This window comes from Bos javanicus, chromosome 23 (genome assembly GCF_032452875.1).
Source record: "Bos javanicus breed banteng chromosome 23, ARS-OSU_banteng_1.0, whole genome shotgun sequence".
NCBI classification, from domain to species: domain Eukaryota; kingdom Metazoa; phylum Chordata; class Mammalia; order Artiodactyla; family Bovidae; genus Bos; species Bos javanicus.
Window position 1 is genome coordinate 33,517,357 of NC_083890.1, and position 27,915 is coordinate 33,545,271.

General features: G+C 46.7%; 2 protein-coding genes and 1 long non-coding RNA gene across 3 annotated transcripts; 1 reads left to right on the forward strand and 2 right to left on the reverse strand.

Annotated features, from left to right (window-relative positions):
* Positions 1–24: 24 nt before the first annotated feature.
* On the reverse strand, positions 25–27,903 carry ALDH5A1 (aldehyde dehydrogenase 5 family member A1). The gene is made up of 10 exons (XM_061398713.1): positions 27,505–27,903; positions 20,251–20,334; positions 18,366–18,536; positions 16,504–16,620; positions 14,305–14,448; positions 11,145–11,288; positions 9,398–9,556; positions 7,571–7,740; positions 5,183–5,241; positions 25–3,574 (listed from the first exon to the last, which is right to left on the reverse strand). Exons 1-10 carry the CDS (start codon positions 27,829–27,831, stop codon positions 3,369–3,371), a joined length of 1,581 nt encoding a protein of 526 aa, XP_061254697.1. The 5' UTR covers positions 27,832–27,903; the 3' UTR covers positions 25–3,368.
* LOC133236606 (uncharacterized) lies at positions 2,277–12,558 on the forward strand. Its single transcript, XR_009732938.1, has 3 exons — positions 2,277–2,350; positions 7,849–8,225; positions 9,082–12,558. It is a non-coding gene; the product is annotated as an uncharacterized LOC133236606 (long non-coding RNA).
* LOC133236604 (transcription factor BTF3 homolog 4-like) lies at positions 18,761–20,134 on the reverse strand. Its single transcript, XM_061398727.1, has one exon. The coding sequence runs from the start codon at positions 19,293–19,295 to the stop codon at positions 18,993–18,995; it is 303 nt and encodes a 100-aa protein (XP_061254711.1). The 5' UTR covers positions 19,296–20,134; the 3' UTR covers positions 18,761–18,992.
* Positions 27,904–27,915: the final 12 nt, after the last annotated feature.

A 27,915-nucleotide genomic window follows, 5' to 3' on the forward strand; every position in this document is an offset into this window, starting at 1 on the left:
GAAACCTTTACTTAAAACAGGAAATTCTGTTAATTCAACCTTTATTAATCACACACGCACAACTCTGCTGCCTTGACACACATATGCAATTATCAAAAACTGGAAAGTGAATTACATGTACATTTTAAAAAAACAAAATGTTTTCACAGTTCCAACCACACTTATCCCCAAGTTTTATCCCACAAAATACAGCATGAAAAAAAACCACAGCATAAATATTATTCAAGTAAAATGCTATCTATCATAGCTGCATACGAATAATTAAAGCTCTGGGCTTCAACCTGCAGAGAAGGCAGTCATGTGGAACAGTTAAAGTTAATGATCTAAGTTTACAATAAAACAGATTTATCTCCATTGTGCTTCTGATCTTTACTGTCACTGAGTCTTTCCATAAAAATTAAAGGTAGATGAGCCAACACTTGACATAAAATTATATTTAAAAGCTGCTCAAATGGATAAAGATAACAGGTACAGAGGAGGTTTAAAATGAGAATCCCTGCATAGCTGAGGAAAGTAAACTGAGAATTGTTTTCTCAAGGCCAACAGACTCCCGTTATCTGGGTGATTTCGGATGAGTTATGTGACGATTGCTGGAAAGTTCTTGGGGAGAATTCACTGGAGCAAGGTCTGGAAAAGTACTTTTTACACAGTAGGTGTTCAATAAAATGAAATAATGCTTCACAAACATGGGAAAGTCAGTATCTCCCTCTTGGTTTAGATCAGAGGTTGAAAACTATTTCTGTAAAAAGCCAAAGAGTTTTGTGGGCAATTCTGTCTGTGGTGCAAATACTCAGCTCTGCCTAGAAGGTAGCCACAGATCATATGGTAACTGAATGGGCATGGCTGGGTTCCAATAACATTTTATTTGGGGCTTCCCTTGGGGTCAGATGGTGAAGAACCTGCCTGCAATGCAGGAGACCCGGGTTCGATCCCTGGGTTGGGAAGATCCCCTGGAGAAGAGAATGGCTATCCACTCCAGTAATGCTTGGAGAAGTCCATGGACAGAGGAACCTGGTGGACTACAGTCCATGGGATCGCAAAGAGTTATGGACACTGATATCTGAATTTCAGAAAATTTCCATGTGTCATGAAATACTGTTCTTTCGATTTATTTTCCCCTAACCATTTGGGAATATAAAAACCATTCTTAGTTCTGGGTTGTACAAAATCAGGCAAGATTTGGCCTGTGAACCAATCCCTGGTCTAAAGGTCCTTTTCTATTTAACGTTAAAACACACATTTTTAACAAATCCATCACATATTCCATCACATAATTGATCACCTTACTGAACAATAACCCCCAAAAACATTCATTTAAAAATACGTCTTTCCCCATAACCCAGATCAATTTTACTAAACAGTAAGCTATTTCCTTTTCAAATTATTTTAATTCCAGAATTAATCAAGGATATGGCAGTGAGTTTCTGGCCCTCAATTTATGTACCTGGTCAACCAGATATACTAGAAAACTCAAAATCTACCATCAAGCCAGTGTCTACTGAGTTACAAAGTTACAAGCACTAGTATTCTGGACTTCTAAAAACTATTTAGAGCATTTTTATTGTTAATAGAAAACAGATGGACACATCCAAACATTAATTAAAATGTTACATGAAACAACCCCAGAACTAGTAAGAGCAAATTCACAGTCAATATGATGTATATGTGACTGTGGACAGGGTCTGAGCAGTGCCTGTCACTAGGAGTGGACTTCAGCTGATTGCTTAGCTGGGCCTCAGGGGGACGGCTGATGTAACCCAGGGCAAACAGAAGGCAGCTCCGGGACTGGCCTTGGTACCTCTGTGCACAGGGACATCTCAGACCTTCCTTTAGCTGCTCAGCTCCCATGGCTCAATGAGGGGGGCTATGTCCTGGCTGGTCAGGAGCAACTGCCTCCAGCACGTTTTCCTTCTGCTCCCCAAAACATCCAGAGGATGTCAGTGGAGTGTGCGTGCACGCGCACACACATACACACACACACACACACACACACACACACAAAGGGGGAGCTTCGTCCCTGTCTGTTCCACCAGGACCAGCCTCCCCTTTCCTCATATATCAGGATGTTTAGAGACACAGTACAGAAAAGCCTACTGTTTTCTTAGTCAGAGATTTTCTTTCAGAGCAACAGGAAACAGTGATTGTTGGGCTTTTTGTTCTTAAAAGAAGAACTATAAAAACTCATTGGATAAAAAGTGCCTCTTCCAACGGGCAACTATGGAAATTCTTTTCCCTTTTGAGATCACTGTACTCAAAGTGCTTTTGCGCTCTCTCGCAGGTGAAGGAGCAGCGTCTCATAAAGAGCAGGCTGTGGGAGACCAGCCTGCCCTCGGGCTCAGATGCCGAGCAGGTGGGTACCAGCCTCCCCTCACCTTGGCAAAGCCACTGCTGGAGACCCAAGCCGGGCTGGGAGGTGGTACCCATAATAACAATGACTCCCGCACTTAACATCGAATTTTCACTTTTTGGCAAATATTATATGTTTGCTTTCTCTTAGGTTCACAGTATCCTATGGAGCTAAGTAAGGCATGAACAGAATCTCCACTGTACTGAGGGTGGGTGTTGGGGGTAGATAGCATGTCTGTGCAGATAAAGCCCAGCCAGGCTGTTACACCTCGGTCATCCTCCCACCAAGCCGCTGCTGCCACACTTTGTTTTATGCTTATTTTCTCTCAGAAACATGATGTGGAAAAACAGCAAAGAATTGAACACAGAATCTTTAAGCGGTTGAGGATGATGGAGCCTTCAGTTTAAAAACTAGTCAAAAAAGAGAGAGAGGTTCTTTCATTTCTCAAAGAAATTCAGGCAATTCTGTGCTGTGTCTAAAGTTCTTAAAAAAAAAAAAAACCCACTGATACAGCCGCTGCAGCAACACCTCTGAATGCCCAGCTGGCGGTCACCAGGCATGCAGCGGCATCCTGCCCAGACTGTCAGTCACACTCAAGAGATGTCCCCCGCAGCCCTCTGGGTCTTAGCTCTGGAGCCACGTGGGTGCTGGCTATGTCATTGCCCAGGCTGTGGTCCCACTGTGGTGAGGGGGCTTCAGGACCAGCTTGTTGCACTTTGCTCTGAGGTGGATGAGGTCGTGGGTTGGGTGGGCAGGGGGGTGGGGGGTGGGTGGGGGCTGGTGATCCGGGGCCTCATCCTATAAACCCACTGCTGGTTCTCAGGGATCTGTGGCCACAGGCTTGTGGCATGTATTGGTCCCAGGTCAGCTAGGAGAAGGGGCAGGATTTGTATCTGCTTATAAGGATTGGATGATTTGTTTTTTAAAATTCCTAGTTCAGCTACCCGATGGGTTTATTTAAAATAATGGATGGCATGTCCCCATACATAGGTAAGCCTCCCTTTTTATTTTTTGAAGAATCCTATAAGCCTCCGAAGCACACATACTTGAGCTCAAGATACTCGTCAATGCCGTACTTGGAGCCCTCTCGCCCAAGGCCCGACTGCTTCACGCCCCCGAAAGGGCACTCCACGGAGGAGATCAGTCCTTCGTTAACGCCAACCATGCCGACCTCCAGCCGCTCTGCCACCCTCCAGATCTGGCCCGGGTCTTGAGAGTAAAAATAACCTGTCATGGGGATAAAGGACACAGATGTAGAATAGTCATTAAAGACATCATGTCCACAGTTGAGGGTACCATGGATGACCAGCCGCCTAGTCACGTGGGCTGGAACCTCCCTGCTTCCAAGTGGAGCCCCTAGTTGGTTCTGTGCATGTCTCCATCTCACAACCTTTAGAAATCATCTTGTTGCTTCTGTTCCACTCTCGCTAGCACTCTCACCATCTCCAGCTAGGGCTGTAACAATAATGAACCCGGCTCCTATGGCCTCCTAATCAATTCACCCTGCACACATCTGTTAGGTTATCCATGTGATGTTTTTACCCAGACATTCCAGCAACTCCTTGTTACCCATAAATAAGGTTAAGTTCCTGGTGGGTATTTGAACTCTCCCTAATGTGGTTTTGAACATGTCCAGCTTTATCTTCCATGATTTCCAGTCACCGACCATCTCCACCAAACTCGTCCACCCAGTTATCCTTGTCCTATTTTCACTTAACTCCCTAGGTCCCCCTCTGCCCAGAACCTCTCTCCTTCAGTCTGCACCATCAGAGTCTTGCCCAGCATGGATGCCCTGGTCCAGGGCCTGGCTTCCTCCACCATCATCCCATCAAGAAGGGACAAGAGGAATGCTGGGCTCAGCGTTACAGGGGCACTCGTGCACACATCTTACTCCAGCGTTAGGCCCTCTGAGTCAGCAACTCCGAGTCCTGGTAGTAGAATAAGGGACTCTACAGGGTGCACATCCTTCCTCTGGTTATCAGTAGTTCTTGTCCACCCAGAGAAGCGCCTGTAGAGCTACGGCTGTATCTTTATGTCTTTGTATCTTTGCCAACACTTTATTCACTGTTGCTGCTGCTGCTGCTAAGTTGCTTCAGTCGTGTCTGACTCTGTGTGATAAGAACACTGGAGTAGGTTGCCATTTCCTTCTCCAGTGCATGAAAGTGAAAAGTGAAAGTGAAGTCACTAAGTCATGCCCGACTCTTAGCAACCCCATGGACTGCAGCCTACCAGGCTCCTCCATCCATGGGATTTTCCAGGCAAGAGTACTGGAGTGGGGTGCCATTGCCTTCTCCAATCTAGTGGATGCTAAAGACGGATTTGTTGAGTGTCTTTATGCACATACAGTTTTGTCAGGGACACAGGGTACATACTAAGGCCGCCTTGACCATGTCCAAACTGCAAGAACAGAGCCACTCCCTGAGGCTCCCTCTGCCTGTGCTGTCTTCCCTTCCTTCATCGCCCTGAAGCTCTCTGTGAAGTCAAGCGCTATCTCTCTTGTTCACGCTTCCAGGAGGGATGCGAGGAGAAGCACTTGGAATTTCCAGGCATCGAGCCTCTCGGAACATGGGACTTAAGGGGTGTGGGTGGTTCTCCCCAGAACAGTCGGCACTGCTGTTTCTCCCTCCACCATGCCCAGCTCCAACCAGGGAGCTCCCATCCCACATCCTGGGGACACGGCAAAGAACCTGGACTGGCACAAACCCACCCTCGCCCCTTGGAAAGCAATGAAACACGTGCTGCAATGAAGCTGACTTCTCAAAACCCCGAGCGACATTTAAAAGGCACAGCTGGAGAAGTGACTGTGATTGTCGCTAAGCGAGGACAGACACCCACCTGCCAGCCCGACGTTGGCTGCGTTAGCGATCGCCACTGCCTCCTCCTCTGTGTTGAACCTGCGAAAGTCAGGGTGGGTCATCAGCAAAATCCCACAGGGGAAGGGAAACCAGCTGTTTTTCCTTCTGCTCTGTTTCCCAAGTAAGAGCCAGGGGTCAATCAGAGTTTTGCAAGGAGCAAAGAGGAAAACACCTTCATTCACTGCACACGCTGAGTTCAAGGCTAGGGAGCTTGGATCAACACCAGTTCATCTCTTCTAGGAGAACAGGAGACATGTAGGGAACTACAATGTATTCAGAATGTTGAATAAAATGCCTAAGAAAAGGGTTACTGTTCTTGTTCCCTCTTAAGACGTGTGCCAATCATAACTACTTGAGAAGCAGCCATGACGTGGGAGAAAGACAACAGCCAGGGCCTGGTGGGGCCCAGGGTTCCAGTGTCGGTCCTGCTGCTTATGCTCTGAGCAGTGTGACAGTGCTGGGGGTCTGTTCCCTTTGGAAATGAGACTACTAGTGCGGAAGCCTAATGCAGTCTCTTCCAGCTTGATGATCTTATTTCTGAAACTAGATTTCAGAGGCCTTTTTCTATTGCCCCAGAACTGTAAATGGGGGGCAGAACATTCTATGTATCCCAGCTCCTCAAATCAGAGACCCAGCAGCAGCCAGCCGTCTGAAGGCTCAGGCAGAGCTGGCAGACCCCGGTCAGTGCGAGAGGACGTGTGGGAGAGAGAGGTGGGGGGCCTCAAGAGAATCACTTGTTCCAAGGACGAGCAGTTCTTGTCTCTCCACTGTAGAGAGCAAGCCGTTCTATCTGCCAGAGAATAAAAACCAGGGCATCACCCATATCCTCACTGCCCATGTGTCCCTCGAAAATGCACTCATCACAGTATCAGGTGGGACATCCTCGACGATTTCACCTTTTGAGTGTGAACTATTTACACAATAACAACCACACTGATATTCGGTGATGTGCTTTATGTATATTACATCATTTAAACCTTACAACTGTCCTGTGAGGCAAGTTTTTTTGTTGTTGTTTAGTCACTAAGTCATGTCTGACTCTTTGCAACCTCATGGACTATGGCCCACCAGGCTTCTCTGTCCATGGAATTCTCCAGGCAGGAATATTGGAGTGGGTTGCCATTTCCTACTCCAGGGACTGAACCTGGGTCTCTCAGGTCTTCTGCATTGGCAGGCAGATTCTTTACCACTGTTCCACCTGGGAAGCCATGAGGCAAGTACTAGTTTTTAGTCCTTTTCCCATCAAGGACTCTGGGGCTCAGAGAAGTTAACTCATTCAAGGGGACACAGGTATAAAGTAGCAAAGCCTACATTCCTAACCTCTGCATCCTTTTGGAAAATGTCAAGTTCATATTCTAGGTAAAAATTTTTTTACTAAAAGATGAAAGTTCTCTAAGTGGTCCATTCTCCCAATGTCAGATTAATCTATTAATTTCATTAGCAATGGAGGAGAGAGAAATATTTGGAGAAATAATGACCAAGAATTTCTGAGGACTAAACAAACACCTTAGATTTTAAATAAAGGCCTTGGGATCTCAGATTGAAAAAAGCTCACAGTATGCCGTACCTAAGCTGCTGCTGCTGCTGCTAAGTCACTTCAGTCGTGTCCAACTCTGTGTGACCCCATAGACGGCAGCCACCAGGCTCCCCCGTCCCTGGGATTCTCCAGGCAAGAACACTGGAATGGGTTGCCATTTCCTTCTCTAATGCATGAAAGTGAAAAGTGAAAGTGAAGTCGCTCAGTCGTGTCCGAGTCTTAGCAACCCCATGGACTGCAGCCTACCAGGCTCCTCCATCTATGGGATTTTCCAGGCAAGAGTACTGGAGTGGGGTGCCATTGCCTTCTCCGGTACCTAAGCTACCATGGTAAAATTTAAGAACATCAAAGGCCATGAATCTCTGAAGAGAAAAAGATCCCTTCACAGGAACAAGAACCAGACATCAGCTTTCTCAATAACAACCCTGAAAATAAGCAGACCAAGGAGTGCTATCTTGTGAAGCTCGATTTTTACGCAGGTAGATTATTAACTTGTGAGTGTGGGATAAACGGTCCCATACGAACATAGTTCATTTCCCACAGACACCCTTGAAAGAAGTCTTGAAGGATGTACTCTGTTATGAAGAAAAATGAGTTTGGCAGGGAGCAAAGTAGAGAATTTGGTAAATTTTGTGGTCTAAACTGGCAATAACAAAAACCAATGTTTAAAAAACCATGCCTTGGACCTGGCCCTTCCCCTGACACAGCCCCATTCTCTGCTCCTCTCCCTCTCCCGCCGGCCGCGAACGACACAGGAACTGGATTACTCGCCAGCCTTCCTTTTCCTTTCCTACTCTTCCTCCCGTCTTCCTACACGCTGGATGGCCTTACTTGATAACAGGTGCCACAGGCCCAAAAGTCTCTTCCTGAGAGCAGAGCATGTCTCGGGTGACGTTGCTGAGCAGGGTGGGCTCGAAGAAATTTTTCCCAACGTGGTGTCGCTTCCCACCTGTCACAACGGTGGCCCCTTTGGAAATGGCATCACTCACGTGTTTCTCTACCTGTGTGAGGAGAAAAGGAAGAGCCTTTGGGAAAGGGAATCCAGGATACTTGGAAAATGTTTAAACTGTCAAAAACTATAACTGGGCTTTTCTTTCTTTTTCAAATAGGTTTGAAACCATACGCCCCAGTTCCTTCTAGGTAGGAAGAACCAAATACACAGATATGGAGTCAAGAGGGAGGGTCGTATATACAATGCTACTTCCTCCCCACTCGTTGGAAGGACTGAAGCTGAAGCGCCAATACTTTGGCCACCTGATGCGAAGAGCTGACTCCTTGGAAACGACCCTGATGCTGGGAAAGGTTGAGGGCAGAAGAAGGGAACAACAGAGGATGAGATGGTTGGATGGCATCACCGACTCAATGGACATGAGCTTGAGCAAACTCTGGGAGCTGGTGATGGACAGGGAAACCTGGCGTGCTGCAGTCTATGGGGTCGCAAAGAGTCGGACATGACTTGGCGACTGAACGACAGCAACCCTGCTCTGTGGGTTTCTGGCTATTTGGTCTTTCTGTTTGCTGAATGGCCTAATACACATACACTTGTGTCTTTCCAGGCCTGATGCTCAGCTGCCTTTCTGGGATTTGCTCTCCTTGCCTTCCTGGGTTAGTTCCAGGCTCTTGGATCCCACGCTGTTCTTGTCCCTGGACTTCTCTTTCACTTTGTTCTAATATTTTCTCCTCGAGTACTAGTTATTTTGAAAAAGGTGCACTGAAGATGGTTTATACTCAGAGTGTTCTGATAACTGCAGGTCGGGTTGTTTTCTCTTGCACTGGCTGGTAATGGAATTTGGACCCCAAATAATTTTCCTTCAGAGTATTGAGTATATTTCTCTACTTCTGATGCTGACAATGAACATTCTAACTCAGAAATAGTTCTCACTCTGTTATGGGTCGATTTTCCCCACTCTAGAAGCTGCTTGAATCTTCTTTGTATGTGCCTGACATTCTAAAATTTTAGCAAAACACACCTGGGTTTTCTCTTTATTCTAACTCTATATACTTGGCAATTGGCAAAGTCTTTCAATCTGAAGAATTAAATTATTTCCCCCTAGCTCTGATAAGTTTTCCTCTAGCATTTGTTTGATAGACCCGTTTCTTCCACTTCAAGTCTTTCTAGAGCTTCTATCACTAAAATGGATACACCCCTGTGTGGGTGTGTGCATGTTCAGTTGTGTCTGACTCTTTGTGACTCCCATGGACTGTAGCCTGCCAGGCTCCTCTGTCCATAGGATTTTCCAGGCAAGAGTATGTCCTGTCTTCTCAAAACTCTCGGAGGAAGGTATTAGATTCCTAGAAATGTCTGATCTCAAAAACAAAAAGCCTTTTTCCTCTCCTTTTAGGTGTTCCAAAGATGAAAGAACTTTGTATTTCAAGATGGTAATTCCCGAAGCAGCAGGAGACAGAATTATCACCACTGCAAGAGAAGATTTAGGGACAGCAGTAGAATGCAAGAGGCAGATCTCATGGGAGCTCAGCGAAATGACAGAGCTGGAAAAGCTTATAACCCGACGATGCCACTTGATTCATACAAACTGGCAGAAATTCACTAGTGTTTCTAATTTCTCCATGTTTCCAAAACCACCTTGCTGGGCACCTTACCAGAGTGGTTTTTGATACTGAAACCAGGACACTGAACAGATACTAAGACAAACTTACCTTTTCTACAGCTTTCGCATTAATTAACGGGCCTTGAGTAGTTCTCTCGTCAAATCCATTACCCACATGCAGGTTTGTTTTAATTGCCTCAGCAAATTTTTTCACAAAGGAGTCATGGATACCGCTTTGCACCAAGAAACGGTTGGAGCACACACAAGTCTAGACAGAAAGAAACAGACTCATGTCGACAGTTCATCAGAAGCTACTGACCCAACCAGTAAAGCTATGATTGCTGCTACCTCTGAATGTAAATGTACTTCCCAGATGGTCCCTGTCCTGGGTCCCACCTCCATACTCAAGCTTGGCCCTAAAGAGAAACATGCCAAGAGCATGTACTTCTCCAGGCCCCTCCACAGCCACCACACCTCTGTAGTTAAACAGGTAAGCGAGCATAAATAATCTGTGAGCAAAAAGCCACTAACCCAGGTTTTTTTCAAATGGCTCATATTGGAACCAGAAAACCAACACAAGAAATTAGCTCCTTGAGACAGTGATACTCAGCGACAGAGAGCAGAGCTAGAAGGAAAAGGATTCAAAGGCTAATTTATGTCCTCTAGCTTAGTGAACTTTTCAAGAGCTTGGCAGAATCCAACATTTTGAAAATGGACACAAGACCATTCTTTCAGTCTAAATTATTGAAAAGCCCTTTGTTTATTATATTTTCTAGTTTAGACCTAATATTTTCAAGTTATAAAATATAAACACATTATTGGAAATGAGGCTATCCTTGATACATTTTCTTCTTGGCTTTTTTCTTAATTGTGTATTTTCTAGTAGAAACAGTTTGTAGATAATTTTGTACCCTGTGCATTTTTATTGGCTTAAAGCAACATACCCCAAAGTTGTAGCTTTGTAAATGTAATTCTGAAGGTTATACACCTTTGCATTTTGTGTTTCTAAAAGGAAACACACCTATTTCAGAAACAACCAAGCTAATTTAGGTTATGTGAAAGGAGAAAAATTAATTACCAATGGTCAAAACAGGATGAAAACTATTTAATAAAGAATATTATACACTTCACCTTTTTCCTCCTAGATAACTTTCCAGTTTTTATTCCATTTCTGGAACGCATTTAAAATCGCTTATTGATGGTACTCTAAGATGAAGTGCTTACCTTGTATGAAATAACTTGAAAGGTCCCTGCTGGATCTAATGCTCTGGGATTCCCTAGAAGGTGTGAGCGGAGGCCACCACTCTCCCTAGGACAAGCTGGACCCTCCTTGGCCCACTGTGGTGTGTGTGGCCCTCTAGTGGAGGCCTGTCCTGCCCTCCTCATCTTGCAAAGAGTGAGACCCAGGCAGTAGGGTTTTGAGTTTTTCAAGGCACCATCTCAACATTTTCCAACCTTCTTTTCCTTAAGACTGTGGGCTCCAGACCCTAGCTGTTCAGGCTATTTTGTATCTGAGGAGATGTTTAAACCTGTTCAGCAGGGAAAAGTCCAGCAAGGGAAAACTATGAAAATAACCAGATTCAAAGAGGAGATGAAAGAAAAGAACGATTTGATTAAAAGGCATCTGCTGTTCAGCAAATTTTCCTCGAAGCCAGGGATGAAGACACCTTATTTCCCTTCCTACCCTCTGAGCCTAGCAGAGTCCCAGACAAAGAGAGGGCACTCACTAAACATCCGATGAAAGAGGACATGCACGAAGAATGAAGGAACCCAGAAGTGCCCTTTCTCCCAGGAGGTGAGGGAGGGGGTAGGATCTTTGTAAAGCACACAACCCAGAAAAATGCTCCGGGACTCACCTGTCCAGAGTTCCTAAATTTGGAGGCCATGGCCCCGGCGACAGCCTGGTCCACGTTGGCACTGTCGAAGACGATGAAAGGGGCATGGCCACCCAGCTCCATGGACACCCTCTTCACAGAGTTTGCTGCGTGGTGCAACAGGACCTGGGAGCAGACAGAGGATGCTATGAGCACCAATCAACAACAGGGACCAGTAAGGCTTCGTTTCAAAAAAGTCCCCGATAGAGGAGGAAGCCAAGTACACGGTAGTGTATACGGGATGACAGTTTGCATAAGAAGCAGGGAAAATGATATATATTATATATATATATTCATACTTGCTTATATTTGATAAACATGGAGAAGATGACAAGAAACTAAAAATAATTATGTATAAAAGGGAGGAAACCAGGGATGGGGTAAGGGTGAAACTTCTGAATATAAACATGTTTATAATGCCTTGATTTTTGAACCATGTCAATGTCTGACCTACTCAGAAAATTACAAACAGGCTTAACAATCACAGAGATAGGATAATAAAATCACCCAGAACCCCTACTTTACCACTGATAAAATCCTAAGGTATATCTATCCAGAATATGGCTATATACACAGAGGGATATGTACCTTTTTTAAAAAGCAACTTTGTATTTTATATTGAAGTATAGCTGATTAATAATGTGATAGTTTCAGGTGGACAGCAAAAGGACTCAGCCATACACATACATGTATCCATTCTCCCCCCAAGCTCCCCTCCCACCCAGGTTGCCACATAACGTTGACCAGAGTTCCCTGTGCTAGACAGTAGGACCTTGCTGGTTATCCATTTTAAATCCAGCAGTGTGTACATGTCCATCCCAAAGTCCCTAAGTATCCCTTTCCCTAGGTCTGTGAGTCTGTTTCTATTTTGTAAATAAGTTCATTTATATCATTTCTTTTTAGATTCCTCATATAAGGGATGTCATACAATGTTTCTCTGACTTCACTCAGTATGACAATCTCTTAAATCCATCCATGTTGCTGCAAATAGCATTATTTCATTCATTTTAGTGGCTGAGTTATATTCCATTGTATATATGTACCACATCTGCTTTATCCATTTATTTGTTGATGGACATTTAGGTTACTTCCATGTTTTGCCTAGTGTAAATAGTGCTACTATGAACACAGGGGTGTGTGTATCTTTTCAAATTATACTTTGGTCTGGATGAATGCCCAGGAGTGGCATTGCTAAATCATATGGCAACTCTATTTTTTAGTTTTTTAAGGAACCTGCATACTGTTTTCCATAGTAGCTGTACCAGTTTTCATTCCCACCGACAGTGTAGGAAGATTCCCTTTTCTCCATACCTTCTCCAGCATTTATTGTTTGTAGACTTTTTAATGATGACCATTCTGACTGGTGTGAGTAAACCTATTTCTTTATTGGACTCAAGATAGCTATTTTTTTTTTTTTTTGAACTTTAAAGAAATGCTCTTTGCCAGGCCATTGGTTTTTCCGACTCGGCTTGCTCTTGGGTTGCTTGCTTCCACCTGTGTCCTCTGACTGAGTCTTCTTCCCACTCAGCACCCATGATGAGAGCTTGAACCCGACTCTGGCTGCATGGCCCTTGCTGCCTACAATCCTGCTACGTCCTAAGGACTCTTTTCTGCTCCCATTCCCCCTGATGAACTTCTCGGGACTTCAGCCTCCAAAGCCTTAGAAAGGGAGCATGACTGCCCAGCTTACCTTTCTATGAGACACCAGCCCTTGGTCACTGGCCAGCCTCTGAATCTGTTTTCCTCAGGTCAAATGTCCATTCATGGCTGAATTCTCTGTGGGGAGCAGATGAGTACTCTGTCCCCTCCACAGGCCCCGGGAGGGGCGGTCTCCCCAGGAGGGGTAAGGGCAGGGCCGCATCTCCAGAAGAGGCTGACCGACGGGGGTTCAGTTAGAGGCAAGATTCTATGTGCCAAGATCCAGAGCTGAGCCACTGATTCTCTGCAAAGACCAGCTCAGAAGAGGCTATTGGTATGGAGAATGGCTACTTATCAGTGATTTCTATCACTCTTCCCTTTAAACCACTTGAAGCGAAGCACTGTCCCATGTAAATAACTTAAAAGGACAGTTGGACTTGGCAGGAACGCGGTCAGCATTTTCCTAGGGGTCTGTCCGTTGGGGACAGTTTGCTGAGCAAAGTAAGGTTAAGCAGTGAGTGGCTGGTCTTTGCCCAGTATCTGGGTACTTCTCTGGCTTCAGTGGCAAAGGTTTATAACCTTTCTTCTCCCAGGCCTCTTTTTCTCTAACGACTTTGAAACCCACTGAGAATAAGTTTGTCTGCAAGATCCCTGGATCAGGGTGGTAGCACTTTATGGATCTAAAAATTCACGCTTCTGAAATGAATGAATGAGTGGCAGGCTTCCCAAGTATGAGTTTGCAGCATAACAATCATGGTTACGGCTGGGAGTTACTAAAATTGGTTTATTTTCTCCTGCTTCTCATGGTGTCCAAAAAATGACCAGTTTAACCAAAACTTTCAGATTAGATTTTTATTATTTTAATCTGATACGTTTATGTACTTCTCTAATATGAGCATATGCATGTATGTATATAAATACTAGCAGGAAAAATGTGTACTATCTGGTGAGAAACACCATAATTAGGAACTTTTGTTCTAGTCTGCCTTTTTCCTGTTTTAAATATTTAAAAGGATAAATAAAAATGCAGTCATAGGCACACAAATGAGGTTTTGGGGAAAGAACTTTTCAACATATAAGGGAGAAGAAAGCTAGAAAAAAAAAAAGACCTTTCTGTTTCTGTAAGTACCTTTATACTAAACACATTTTTGTTCTAAGGCATCCATTTCTTTAATTCTAGATTATGAAAGAAACACACACTTGAGTGTTATGGGAATATATGATGGACAACTTTCAGCTACTTCACATGCAACAAATAATGGGAACCTTGTCTACCCTTAAACCTTCAGTTTTGTCAAACAGGAACCTAGATCATGTCACAATGAGGATCACCATCCAAATGTTTCTGAAAGATGATCAGACATTACGATATGGGACAGAGCTTCTAACACTCTGCTGGAAACCTTCCTCCAAATGGTGACTGAGATGAAGTAGTATTTTTGATACTGTATAAAGAGAAGTTATTAGAATGACACTTGTTTTCTTTGAGACTTAAGTCACATACCTTTCCAGTGGCTGTCGAACCAGTAAAGGAAATTTTAGATACGAGAGGATCTGTACAAAGTGCTTCCCCTACTTCCTTGGCCTTCTTTTGAGAGCAAGGAATCACGTTGTACACACCTGGGGGAATTCCAGCCTGGTTTGCAAGCTATAAAGAGAAACAGCAAACATGTGGCAGCAAATGATCAAACTGGAAAAACAGAAAAGAGAAATAAATGTTTTAACCCAGAAAGTAATGGCAAAAAAAAAAAAACAACAACCCATAGGCTGACTTTGGGGACAGAATACATTTAGAACTGAAATAAGATTCTTACTAGTGCTAATGTGGTATTAAGGCTTCTCTGGTAGCTCAGATGGTAAAGAGTCTGCCTGCAATGGAGGAGACCCGGGTTTGATCCCTGGGTCAGGAAGATCTAGAGAAGGAAATGGCAATGCACTCCAGTGCATTTCTTGCTGAGAAAATCACATGGACAGAGGAGCCTGGCGGGCAGCACTCCATGGGGTTGCAGAGAGTGAGACACGACTGAGCGACAATGTGGTATTAATATATTGCAAGTTTCTGCATGAGTTTTAAGCAGTATTTTATCATATGCATGTGTGTGTACACACATGTATGTATATTTCCCAGCTGTGCCACTAATAAGGCCTAGAAACAGTGACCAGCCAGTAGCAATGACCATCCCTGGTGCCCTAAATGTAGCCTTAAAATATCATTTCTTACCAGAGGAAATAAAGGCTTTCTGCAGAAATGGTTAATCCCAGGTCTGGGACAAGAAATATGTATGATAAGTCTAAAACATCTTGTCATACTAGATAGCAAAGAAGGTCTCAAAAACTGTTAGAGTTATGTTAGAAGATAAAAGAGCCAACTCCAAGAGGCTGCCATCGGCCAAAAGTGGGAGCAGTGGGAGCTTCATCAAGGATAATAACCACAAGAAAGTGAAACTCATCAAATACCAGCACATTAAAATCTATTGGCACATAATGCTCCTTAAAAAAACAAACTAATTGGGAACCTTTGGCAGATGACAGGAATAGATTCATTTATTTGAAAAACTGGGAAATAAAAAGAATCAAATATACTGCCTTTCCTCTGTGAATTCGCCGCCGGGTAACGACAGAGTTGATGGGAAGCTTTGATTTATAGACGTGGTCTGGTGAATAAATGAATGAAAAAGGAAAGAATTCAAATATTACCATTTGGGCAACTCCTAATGAATTAACAGACCGAGCAGCATCGTACAGCAGTGAGTGCAGACGTGAAAACAGACACCCAGAGGGTATTCCCCCTCTGACAAAAGGACGCAAGATGGGATCGAACCCGAGTCTGATGAGGTGTGCGGATACACCTGCCAGTTTGGAAAGCACAGGAGACAGAAGAACGTGGTCCCTGATGTGCCGTCTGCAAAGCCCGGTTGATGGGGAGCTCTACCGGTCAGATGTCCAGCTTCCTCAAAAGACAGATTATACTGGAAAGAAAAGGATGGAGGGGAATCTGCCCAATAGAAGGAACTCATCAGACATTCAAAATTTTAACAAGTGGAGGCCACTGCAGGAAGTCTGGATCAATCCTACTCTGCGTGACATGAGAAGCCATTAGAGGGTTTTAAACAGAAGAACAAGATCTGACTGAACGCAGATTGAGTTGGAGAAGGGAGTGGTTAATAAGAGGTGCCCTCAACGTGAGAAATGCCCAGCTTTTAGTCACATTGCTGCTGCTGCTAAGTCGCTTCAGTCATGTCCGACTCTGTGCGACCCCACAGACGACAGCCCACCAGGCTTCCCCGTCCCTGGGATTCTCCAGGCAAGAACACTGAAGTGGGTTGCCATTTCCTTCTCCAATGCATGAAAGTGAAAAGTGAAAGTGAAGTCGCTCAGTCGTGTCCGACTCTTCATGACCCCATGGACTGTAGCCCACCAGGCTCCTCCATCCATGGGATTTTCCAGGCAAGAGTACTGGAGTGGGTTGCCATTGCCTTCTCCAAGATATCATTGTTAGGGTAGCCTAAACAATAACCTACAGATGTCAGAAAATTCCCATTACTTTTTCTAAAAAGAGGAACATCTGACTTAAAATAATGACTAGTGAATTAAATCACAGCACCACCAAACAAGAGATGCAGGCAAAGGAAGAGGCTTCAACAATGCTTCTTTGTGTCCCAGATAGATAACGTCCTTTTTTGGACCCAGTGCAGCGGCTCACCTCAGCTAAGGCCAGGGCGGAGAAGGGCGTGTCCTCGGCAGGTTTCACCACCACAGTGCAGCCGGCTGCCAGGGCGGCCCCCACCTTCCGTGTGATCATGGCACTGGGGAAATTCCACTGGATCAGAAGAGAGGAGGCGAGTGAGAGGAAGGGCTGGTCCAAAGGCAGGCGGGTCGAGACACCAGCCTGCAAGTTCTGCCTGGCAGAGGTGTTCTTACACACGGGAGCTCAGAACACCTGGCACCTGCTGGCTCCAGGGACTGTGGAGACAAGGGCTCACAGAGACAAAAACACCTTCAGGGTTTAAAACACTATAAAATTATCTACACTGGGTGACAGCCAACTCTCCCTGTAAAGGGCTGGGTAGTAAATAGTTTAGGTTTTGTGGGACGTCCAGTTTCTGTCACAACTAGACAACATGTATACAGATGGGAGTGGCTCTGTCCCAGTGAAACTTTATTTACAAACAGGCCTGAGGGCTGTAGTTTGGTGACCCTCTGGGGAAAAATAGTAGCAAAGGTGATTTTGAAGATGGTATATGATATATTACTTCCCTCTCTAGATATTCATAGATAGCTCTCTGTGGATATTTATAGTAATATTTTGTTTCAACAAAACCATGTATAGTGCTTATTCTGACCTAGGCACTGTTGTACGTGAGGTGAGGTCAAGTCGTTCAGTCGTGTCCGACTCTTTGCAACCCCACGGACTGTAGCCCACCAGGCTCCTCCGTCCATGGGATTCTCCAGGCAAGAATACTGGACTGGGTTGCCATTTCCTTCTCCAGGGGATCTTCCCGACCCAGGGATCGAACCCAGGTCTCCCGCATTGGAGGCAGACGCTTTAACCTCTGAGCCACCAGGGAAGCCCACTGTTGTAAGTACTTTTATACTATTATAATTAAACCCTCATCACAACCCAATGAGGTTGGTATTTTTCTCATTTGCAGGTTTGGAGACAGCAAGAGCAGTTAAGAAACCTCCTCAAGGTCACACAGCTAGTGGAGACTGAGTTCTGGGTCAAGCCTAGTCAGTCTAGACAGCGAGGGGAATGTTTCTGTGACTGTAGTGAGCAGGGAAAGACTAGCAGTCTTGAGACCAGCTGGCAGACACCGTAGAAAAGTTAATATGGTAACTAGCCGAAGATGGACCCAAGAGAAGCAACTCATGTAGAGAAAGCTGGTTGCCCCACAAGGATACTGCAGTCCTATCCAGGCAGATGCAGTATCTTATTTCTCAGCCTTTTAACTTTCAGAATGTGGCCCAGTGCCTGCTGGAGGGCACAAAAATACTTTGAAAGTGTCACATCTTAAGTCTTTTTTTAAAAATGATAAACACCAGAAGATCGTTGGCACCCCACTCCAGTACTCTTGCTTGGAAAATACCATGGACGGAGGAGCCTGTTAGGCTGCAATCCATGGGGTCGCTAAGAGTCAGACACGACTGAGCGACTTCACTTTCATTTTTCACTTTCATGCATTGGAGAAGGAAATGGCAGCCCACTTCAGTGTTCTTGCCTGGAGAATCCCAGGGACGGGGGAGCCTGGTGGGCTGCCGTCTATGGGGTCGCACAGAGTCGGACACGACTGAAGTGACTTAGCATAGCATAGACAATGCCAAGAAGCCTTTAATGCCAAGACAGAGAAGCCCCCAGGGTCCTCCTGTGGGTCATCCCCCTCCTGCAGGCGTTAGGAAACACTGGCCACCACCACACCTCTCATTATCACAGAGGACCAGGAAACACGCCCCCGCCTCCAGGAGCAGCATCAGGAAGCCAGGAACAGGTGGCAGAGAGAACAGGATGAGCCCAGCTGCTCCAGCCCCATTCAGCCTCCCCCAGATCTCGCTGATCCTGCCACATACCGGGGTGATGACTGCGGCCACACCGACGGGCTGCTTGAGGACCAGAGCCCGCCTTTCTTTTGCTGGGGTGGAGATAATGTCTCCATAAACACGGCGGGCTTCCTCTGAAAACCACTCCAGGAAGTTGGCAGAATAGAGAATTTCTCCCTGTGCCTCCTTCAGTGGCTTTCCCTAAATTAAATCAGAAGAGGACACACTCATTACCTTCTTTTTTTTTTTTTTTTAACAAATGTAAAGATTTGCTATATTTCTACTGGGGTAAGGAGGAGGATAAATAAAACTGGTTTCCAATTTGCTCTCCACTGTATACATACATACCCACACACACACATACACACACCTAAAATACCCCAACAAAAAACAAAAAAAAACAAGAATTAAAACCCAAAAGACCCTCAAACTGCACCAACACTTCGTATTTTGTCCAAAAGAATAGATCCTGGGAGGAAGTGCAAAATGCAAAATTAATGACCAAAAAATGCTGAACAAACAGCATTATCAATATACAAAATATTTATATTACTGAACTAGTAACAGTTGATGTTCTCTGTGTCTGTAAAACTTTGGAACCACATAGCTGATTTGTTAAATCTAGTCCATGCCAGCTTCCAAAAATCAGAAAAGATCTTAGTTAGCTTCATTCTTTGATGCCTCATCAAAATTTTCTATGAGATCTGGAACATCATCCTCCTCCTCATCAATGTCTTCTGGTTTTGGGGTTTTGCTATCCAGCACTTGCCGAGGGAACTGTTCAGCTAACTTCCTAAGACTTGTTAAGCTGTCAGCACCAAGCTGACTTAATATTCCAGGAAGCATTTCTGTGATTGGTTTGGCTTCTGCGTGGCTGGTAATTGCAAAGGTGTTGGCAGAAAGGGAAGCTTGGACTTTAGGATTGTTGAAATGAATAACTGTCCCATCATCTTTAATCATGTTCACCTCTTCAATACCAGCTATATTATTCACAGCCAGTTTTTTAGAGAACTCTGAAGTTTTTTGTCATCAGCTTGTAGCTGTTCTATGTACCACCTTCTTCTTTCTGCGAGCTGTACCCTTGCCCCCTATCCGGACCTGAGCCTGAAGTTTGGCTAACTTTTCTTGATTCATGCTGTTGGTAAATCTGAAGCAGGGAGGGTCCTCCAACACCAGCACACGGCAAGAGCAAGACGGCTGCCTCAGTCGAGCCACTCATTACCTTCTAATAACAAAAGCGCAATTCTGTGTTTCTCAATTCTTCAAAGCTGCAAGCAGAGTACAAAGTCTCCCATTACAAAACCCACTGGGCAGTGGAGAAATTTCTAGCCTCAGTGTGAGTCTTTGAAAGCAGAATCACAAATGGTGATGGAAGGAAGCCTGCCAGGTCACCTTGAGCCACAGTCGTCATTTGTCTCCTTAACAGGTTTACAATCAGGAGGAGGTGCCTAGAATGGCCTCTTCAAATTTTTTTTCCTTCTGATATTTCTAAATGTTGTGAACAGTGGAAAGTAATTTATCAGAGTGACCAAAAAGCTGGTACCTTTGCAAATGTACAAAAACAACATAAAAAATCAAAGCAGTCATGTGGGGGAAAAAAAAACCTAGAATGGTGGAAAAGCAGTATTCACATAGTCCACTCAAAATCGATTTCTTGCATATTATTAAAGAGTAAGTTACAACATAGAAATTTTGATTTAGCAAATATGTGTGCCTGATTTAATCAGAAAAATTTGTGCCGAAAATAATAACTGATATCTGATCATAAAGAATTCACATTTTCTTTCTTTTTTTTTTTTTAGAATTCACATTTTCTTTAGCTACCTAACAGCAGTGAAGTTAGAGACTCCTCCAAGCTTTCTTCTAAGAACTCTTGGACAGTTTCTTCAAGTACTAAGTTAGGTCCCGAACTTACACTTTCAGCTGTAATTATCTTGGCAAGGTCATCCTTATTTTGTATCATTAAGTCATACCACTTGCGAAGTAAAGAACTCCTCTCCTGAAAAAGAAATACAAAATAGTAAAATGCCAAGTGTAAGAGAGACTATTAAATAGTCTTCAGTTTCCTAAAATATTTGCTGTGCAGTCTCATTCTTGGGGAAACATATATTGACCTGTTTTTAAAAATTGAGGTATAACTGACATGCAATATTGTATTTGTTCCAGGGGTACAGACCTTTCTTCAGTGAGTAATATCAAAAGATTGGGTGTGCTGAGTCATAAATTGTAAAATCGAAAAAAAGTTTTGTGGAACGACTGTTACTATTTACAGTAAATGCGAATAATGAACTTCACCACACAAAGGTATAGTTCCTTACTTTTTGCAGTAACATACACGGAACACAGCATTTACCATCTCAAACACTTTTCAGTACGCAGTTCAGTGGCATTAAGTACAACACTTCACATGGTCTTGCGGCCATCACCACCCTCCATCACCACCTTTTCATCTCGCAAAACTGAGAGTCTGGACCTGTCTCTCCATTCCTCCCAGCCTTGACAACCACCATTCTATTAATACTTTCTGTCTCTATGAATCTAACTACCCTAGGAACTTGATACAGGTAGAATCATACAGCCTCTGTCCTTTTGTGACTGGCTTATTTCAGTGTCCTCAAGTATAGTTCTTTATTTTTACATTTTTTTCCACTAAGGGTTTTACACCCTTCCCGCAGGCCTTGCCACCTCTCCTGCAACACAGCACAAAGGATGCAGACACCGCCTGCAGCTGCAGGAGGGCGCTGGTGGCACCAGCAGTGCGCAGGCACCCGGAGCTGGGTCACGATCCACTCCCTTCTGATCCTTTCTCTCCACCTCAGTTCCTGCTCTGCGTCTTGGAGCCCCACTTGGAGCCCGGGGCACGCTCCTCAGGCGGCCCCCTCGGTCATCACTCCCCGCCCTGCAGGTAGTTCTTGGGAGAGAGGTCATCATCTACACAGGGTCTGGCCTTCCTCTTCCTCGTCTGCTTCTTGAGCTCAGCCATGTGCTCTGGCCACAGGGGGCCCACGGTCCCGTGCCCTTTCTCTCCCCTCTTGTACTCCAGGATCTGCTTGTTGAGTGCCTAGTGGTCAATCCCACTCAGATTCGAGTGTGCCACAGGGCCCTGGGTATCACTTGGCGAAGCAGTGTCCAGGGCCTCGGGGTCGCTGAAATCACTTTGTGTGCAAAGTCTTGTCATCCCGGGGTCCAAAATCAGCAATTGCCAGTAGCCGATCAATCTCCACCATAGCTACGTATTTTTTGTCCTGAACACACACTCTGGGCGGCACGTTCCTCGGGGTCTGCTGGGACATCAGAAGATGCCCCATGTGCGCAGCGCTCCTCTGCAGGACGGCCTCCGGTGTGCGTTCTGGGCCTCAGAGAGGGTCGCCCTCCAGAAGATGCGGCAGGCAGAGAAGCCTGAAGCCAGAGAGACCTTGCAGAGCTCCGCGTTCAGGTTGCACAGCTCCTGGCTCACTTCCGGGGTGCATAGCAAGCCTGTGAGCGCTTTGTAGAGGAGAATGTTCAGCGCCTTCAGGCGCCCTGGTCTTCCTTCGGGTTCTCCTGGTGGTGCTCTTCATCAAGAACTCCAACTGGGATGGCTTGTGGGTCAAGTGAGAGCCCAAGGAAGGACCTTCATACCAAAACTTTCTCCATACGTAATACAATGTAAATGCTACAAAAACAATTGCCAGTGAGGCAAATTCAAGTTTTGTGTTTTTAGAACTTCATGGAATTTTTGCAGAACATTTTCAGTCCAAGGTTGGTTGAATCCGAGGATTTGGAACCTCGGACCCACGGTGGAATGTAAACATCACTTTGCTTTAAAAGTTCACTTTGCTTTTAGCAGACTTAAAACCATCACAACTGTATACAAGTACAGAAAAAAGGCTGGGTGGAAAAACCGCAAACGATAACGGTGACGGGTGGGCTTTCACAAGCGGAGACTGCGCTTACAGACTTGGCTGCGGGCTTGGGCGCCCGGCTAACGCCCAGGTGGAGCCCCCACCCTTTGCAGGACCCCCCACTCGGGAACATTACTTGGTTTTCGAAGCAAATTTCTTGAGCAGGTTCTTGCCACAGGACACAGGCGAGCTGTGTAGACCTCGGGCACCGCTCAGGAGCCCCGAATGGAGCCCCCCACAGACCCCTGAGAGCTCCCACACCTTTGCTCAGTGACCGCTGACAAATGGCCAGGTCTTTATTTTAATGACTCCCTGGCAAGTTGTCCCATAGACTGGGGTGGAGGGTGTGGGGTCTGTGACGCTTAGGAAAGGGTTTTGCACACTTCAGAAGAGAGGCCAGGCACAACCCTGTGGATGTACTTAATGCCAGCGAACTGTACACTTGCAAAGAGCTAAAATGGTAAATTTTACATTATGTGCATTTTACCACAATTTAAAAAAATTTTCAAAAATAAAAGGATGGACGAATAAACTAGATTAAGTATATTGTAGAAGAAATGATTTCTTATTTTTTTTTAAAAAGAATTCATTTATATTCAAAAGAGAGAGCCCAGAGAACCCAGGTCAAGCAGACCACAGAGGTGCCCTGAAGGAAGGTGTCCCCAGAGCTCTGGTCTCCTGCATCTAACAGGTGTACATGAAGCAAAGGAGACTCTGTGGTTTATTCCTACCTGCCTGAGAGGCTGCCAATAGCAACGAGCAAACCTGGTTTGTCATTCTGTCATTCTAATCCATTTAGTAGGTGTAAGATTTAAATTATTTTCTCATACCTCTCATGAGCCGAGAGTCTGAGACTGTGGAAACACTGCCAACTGTCTCTCTGGGTTCTTTCCCCTCCCTATTTTGGATAAGCTAACATGCTTTGTTATCTTAGCTCTCAAGGGTGTTGTTGAATCTTCTGAATCTCAAACCCCCAGAGAAGAGGTATCGACAACTCTTAATATTACTACAGTCATTTCACCCTCTCTGTAGAGTGGTGGTGGTGGTGTAGTTGCTAAGTCTAGTTGGACCCTGGTGACCCCATGGACTGTAGCCTCTGTCTGTGGAATTCTCCAGGCCGCAATACTGGAGTGGGTTGCCATGCCCTTCTCCAGGGGATCTTCCCAATCCAGAGGTCGAACCCAGGTCTCCTGCATAGCAGGCGGATTCTTTACCATCTGAGCCACCAAGGAAGCCAGCCACTGAAAGGACGAGAAGCTCCAAGAACTGTGCTCAGCTGTGGAGGGCACAAGAGCGGCCCTTGAGAGCATTCCCCTCCTAATCCCTAGAACCTGTGACTACACGTATTACTTCACAAGGCAAAAGGGATTCTGCTCACGTGATTAAGGTCAGGTGAGAGCGGAGCCTGAGTTTTCTAGGTGGGCTCCATATAATCACTAGCAGGGCTACCAAAGGGAGGGGGAGGGTCGGAGGCGGGGCAGGTGGGGTGATTCCAGAAGCAGAGGTTGGTGTGGTGCAGAGCCACAGACCACCAACTCAGGGAGGCCTCTGGAGGGGGTGGTGGTGGTTTAGTCGCTAAGTCATGTCCGGGTTCGCCAGGGGATCTTCCCGACCCAGGGATCAAACCTGGGTCTCCCACATTGCAGCCAGATTCTTTACCAACTGAGCTATAAGGGAAGCCCCAGGGAGGGCTCTGCTGCTGCTGCTGCTGCTGCTGGAAAAGCCCAGGAAACCCCAGAGCTTCTCCAGGAAATGCAGCCCTGCAAACCCCTCTTGGACTTCGGACCTCCAGGGTGGTATTTACGTTGTTGCTGCATCGTGTTAAATCCCTCAGGCTGGGGATGATTCGTCCCAGCGGCCAGAGGAAGCGAATGCGCCAGGTGAGAAGGCGGTCAGCAAGCGTCAGCTCCCTTCTCTTCTCTCAGCCCCTCCAGGGGTGCACAAGGTGGGGAAGGAGGTGGGGGCCACGCCACGGGCTCAGAGAAGCGAGAGTGACGGCAGGCTGTGCGGGCCGACGGGCTCCCTGGCAGAAGTAATATAGGAGCCACCACCCCTCAGGAACCCGGAACGTGAACGGGCCTAGAGAGGAGAGTGGAAAATAGCCGGAGGTGGGGGGACAAGAGAGCTGCCTTACAAGCCGTGCTTGCACCCCGCCATCCAGACGGCAGAGGTGGGAAGCTGACCCCACTACTTCCTTAGTAAGTCGCTCCGAGGTCCTCTCGGGAAGGGTTCCCTGAAAGGCCCCAGAGAACTGTCTAACTGAACCTGGAATTGCTCCTGAGCCCCTGAAACACCCCAGCGGGGCAGGCTGAGGCTGCAGGCCCCGGTGGGGGTCGGGGGGAGCTCCCAAAGGACTTCAGAGGGCCCAGGGCTCACCTCGATGCACACGCTTCCTGCAAGCTCGTGTCTCCCATAGCTGTTAGCACTCCTGTGCGTTCTCTCTCCAGTTCCGCTCCTCTCAACGTCCCCCTTACACCCTCACTTCGCATATAACAGACATCTCAGACTCAGTGGGGCCAAAACTGAGCTCCAGTTTCTTGCCCCATGCTCCTCTCGCCCCTTCCCCATCCCAGTGTGTGGTTTTTCCTTCTCCCTCCAGTGGCTCTGGCCGAAAGCCCTGGAGTCATCCTTCAGTCCTGTCTTTCACCTTCCTCCCCCTCCCTCAGTCTTGTCTTTCATCTCTCTCTCTCTCCTGTAACAGTCTGTTGGGGAAACCAGCTGTCTTCCACCTTCAAAACATATCCTTTATCAGAACACTCCTCACCGCCCCCACCACTAACTCTAGTGCCGGCCACCAGCATCTCCCATGTAAATCACCACCTCCTAGCGGTCCCTGGACTTCCACCATTGCCCCCACTACAATCTATTCTCAGCACTGTAGCCAGAGCATCCTTTCCGCAGGCAAGTTAGATCTCTCTGAAAACCCTGAAATGAAGCCCCGCCTCACTTAGAGTAAGACCCCACTTAGTCCTTAGAATGGCTACACACCCCACTCCATCCAGCCCTCTCCTCCTAATTCTGCGTCAGTCTCCTCAGCACAAGGGCTCTTGCTGATCTACACGTGTGTCAGGCACTCTCCTGACTCGGTATTTGCTCCAGCTGAATTCTCTCACCCCCTTTGGTCTTTGCTTCTCATGTCCTCAATGAGACCTACCCTGAGGTTACAGCCTGAATTCAGTTCCCCCCAAATTCACGTAACTCCCCAGTACCTCTGAATGTGACTGCATTTGGATATAGGTTCTGGAAAGAGGTCATTAAGATTAAATGAGGTCATAAGAGTGGATCCTAACCCAGTATAACTAGTGTATTCTCAAGAAGAGATTTGGACACTGACAAGTTCAGAGGGAGGTGCATGTGACAATGGGGAAGATGGCCACCCACAAGCCCGGGTGAGAGGGGCCTCAGGACAAACCAGCCCTGCCCTCATGTCTTGAGAGCAGGCTTGTAGCTTCCAGAACCCTGAGACAAGAAATTCCTATTGAAGTCACTGAGTCTGTGATACTCTGTTATGGCGGCCCTAGCAAATTAATACAGTTGCCCACACTATTTACTTTACATTTTGCCCCTTTTCTCTGGCCTCTGATTCTGTTAGCCTTCTCTACTTTTTCTCATAGCATTCATTACTTCTAACATACTTATTTGTTTGTTGTTCAGTCACTAAGTCTGACTCTTTGTGACCCCATGGACTGCAGCACGCCAGACTTCCCTGTCCTTCACCATCTCCCGGAGTTTGATCAAACTTATGTCCACTGAGTTGGTGATACCATCCAACCATCTCATTCTCTGTTGTCCCCTTCTCCTCCTGCCTTCAATCTTTCCCAGCATCAAGGTCTTTTCCAATGAGTCAATTCTTTGCATCAGGTGGCCAAAGTATTGGAGCTTCAGCATCAGTCCTTCCAAAGAATATTCAGCATTGATTTCCTTTAGGATTGACTGGTTTGATCTCCTTGCTGTCCACAGGACTCAAGAGTCTTCTCCAGCACCACAATTCGAAAGCAACAGTTGCTCGGCACTCAGCCTTCTTTACGCTCCAGCTCTGGTACCTGCACATGACTACTGGAAAAACCACAGCTTTGACTACAGGGACCTTTGTTGGCAAAGTGACATCTCTGCTTTTTTATACTGTTTAGGTTTGTCATAGCTTTTCTTCCAAGGAGCAAGCACATCTTGTGTGCACCAGGACCCAGGGGAAAAGAGCAGTGACTTGTTTAGCTATGCTATTTGTCACAGCTTAAATCTCCTCCCTCCCCTCACCTCCAAGTGAACTCCATGAGGGCAGGAATGTTTCTTTTGTGGAACTGCTGTATCCCAGAACCTCCCACAGTGTGGAGCATAACAGGTGCTCAGAAAATGTCTGATGGATGAATCAGTGTTAGATTCCCTTGGTACTTGGACCTCATTGCTGGATTGTCTTCTTCAGACGAAGAATGCTGAAGGGCAGGGTAGAAAATGACCTCTGGGCTGACTACCTGTCATAAACTAAATGAAGGAGAAAGGAAATCTCCCTGCCTCAACATCCCCCACAGTCTCTCCCCCTCTGACACCCCCCACCCCCAATTCTCTACTTCTGCCTATGTCAGTTAATGGATGTATCTCCCTATTCAGGCCCCAAACCTGGAGGGTGGTTCTGGGCTTGTCTCTTCCCTTGCCCAAAGCCCCCGATTTTTTCCCCCAGTTCTCTTCACTCCCCAGTTCATGACTTGGCCCGAGCACTCACTACCAGCCTCCGTGTAAACCACCCTGTTAGCCTCCTGCGTGGTCTTCCTGCAGCCAGGCAGGTACTTCAGATGCTCTGAAATCATTCGTGCTCTCACCTTTCCCGAAACCAACCACCCTCCCCCAGCGGTCTGTTCGCTTATAATTGCAGGTTCGTGTTCTGCTCCCCTGACAGTGAAAGTGAAGTAGCTCAGTCGTGTCCGACTCTTTGCAACCCCCGTGGACTGCTGCCTACCAGGCTCCTCCGTCCATGGGATTCTCCCGGCAAGGATACTGGAGTGGGTTGCCATTTCCTTCTCCAGGGGATCTTCCCGACCCAGGGATCGAACCTGGGGCTCCCGCATTGCAGGCAGACGCTTTAACGTCTGAGCCACCAGGGAAGCCTTTCCTCCTCTACCCGACCTTTTATGAGGCTCGAGAGCCGGGCCATGCTCCCTAACGCCCGCACCAAACTTCTTTGTTGTCTTTCCACAAGGTGTATCCTGGAGCACTGGGGAGGGGAGAGGTGACACAGCTGGTTTCACTAGGGTACAAAGCCCCTATCGCCCCTGGATCCTGCGCGCACTCACCTTGGCCGAGACCCCCCTCCAGCTGCAGAAAGCCTCGTAGGCAGCGCGCACGGCGGCGCGGGCCTCGGGCACCCCGCAGTCGGCCACCAAGCCCAGCTCGGCGCCGCTGGCCGGGTCGTGCACCGGGAAGGTGGCGGCTGCCGAGACCCAGAGGCCGCCCACGAAGCCGTCGGTGCGCAGCAGGGCCGAGGAGAGGCCCGCTGGGCCTCGGGCGTAGCCGCGGATCGGGGCCACCGGGCAGTCGGCACGGGGGCGGCAGATCCGGCTGGGAGGTGCCCGCCGGAGGTGCGGAGCCGCGCAGCTCCGCAGGCGCAGGCAGGTCGCCATGGCCCTGGCGGTGGCGGCAGGAAGCAGGCGAGCGAGCGTGCGCACCCAGGACCCCGGCTGCGGCGGGGGCGCGCCGGGCGGCGG

Excerpts from the sequence above, each read along its gene's own strand:
- LOC133236604 (XM_061398727.1), bottom strand. The coding sequence starts at position 19,295 with ATGATTAAAGATGATGGGACAGTTATTCATTTCAACAATCCTAAAGTC.
- ALDH5A1 (XM_061398713.1), bottom strand. The coding sequence starts at position 27,831 with ATGGCGACCTGCCTGCGCCTGCGGAGCTGCGCGGCTCCGCACCTCCGG. Across the intron at positions 14,449-16,503 it reads CCGCCCTGGCCTTAGCTGAG|CTTGCAAACCAGGCTGGAAT; the intron begins GTGAGCCGCTGC and ends TTCTCTTTATAG. Across the intron at positions 11,289-14,304 it reads GTTCGACAGCCACTGGAAAG|GTCCTGTTGCACCACGCAGC; the intron begins GTATGTGACTTA and ends GTCTGCTCCCAG.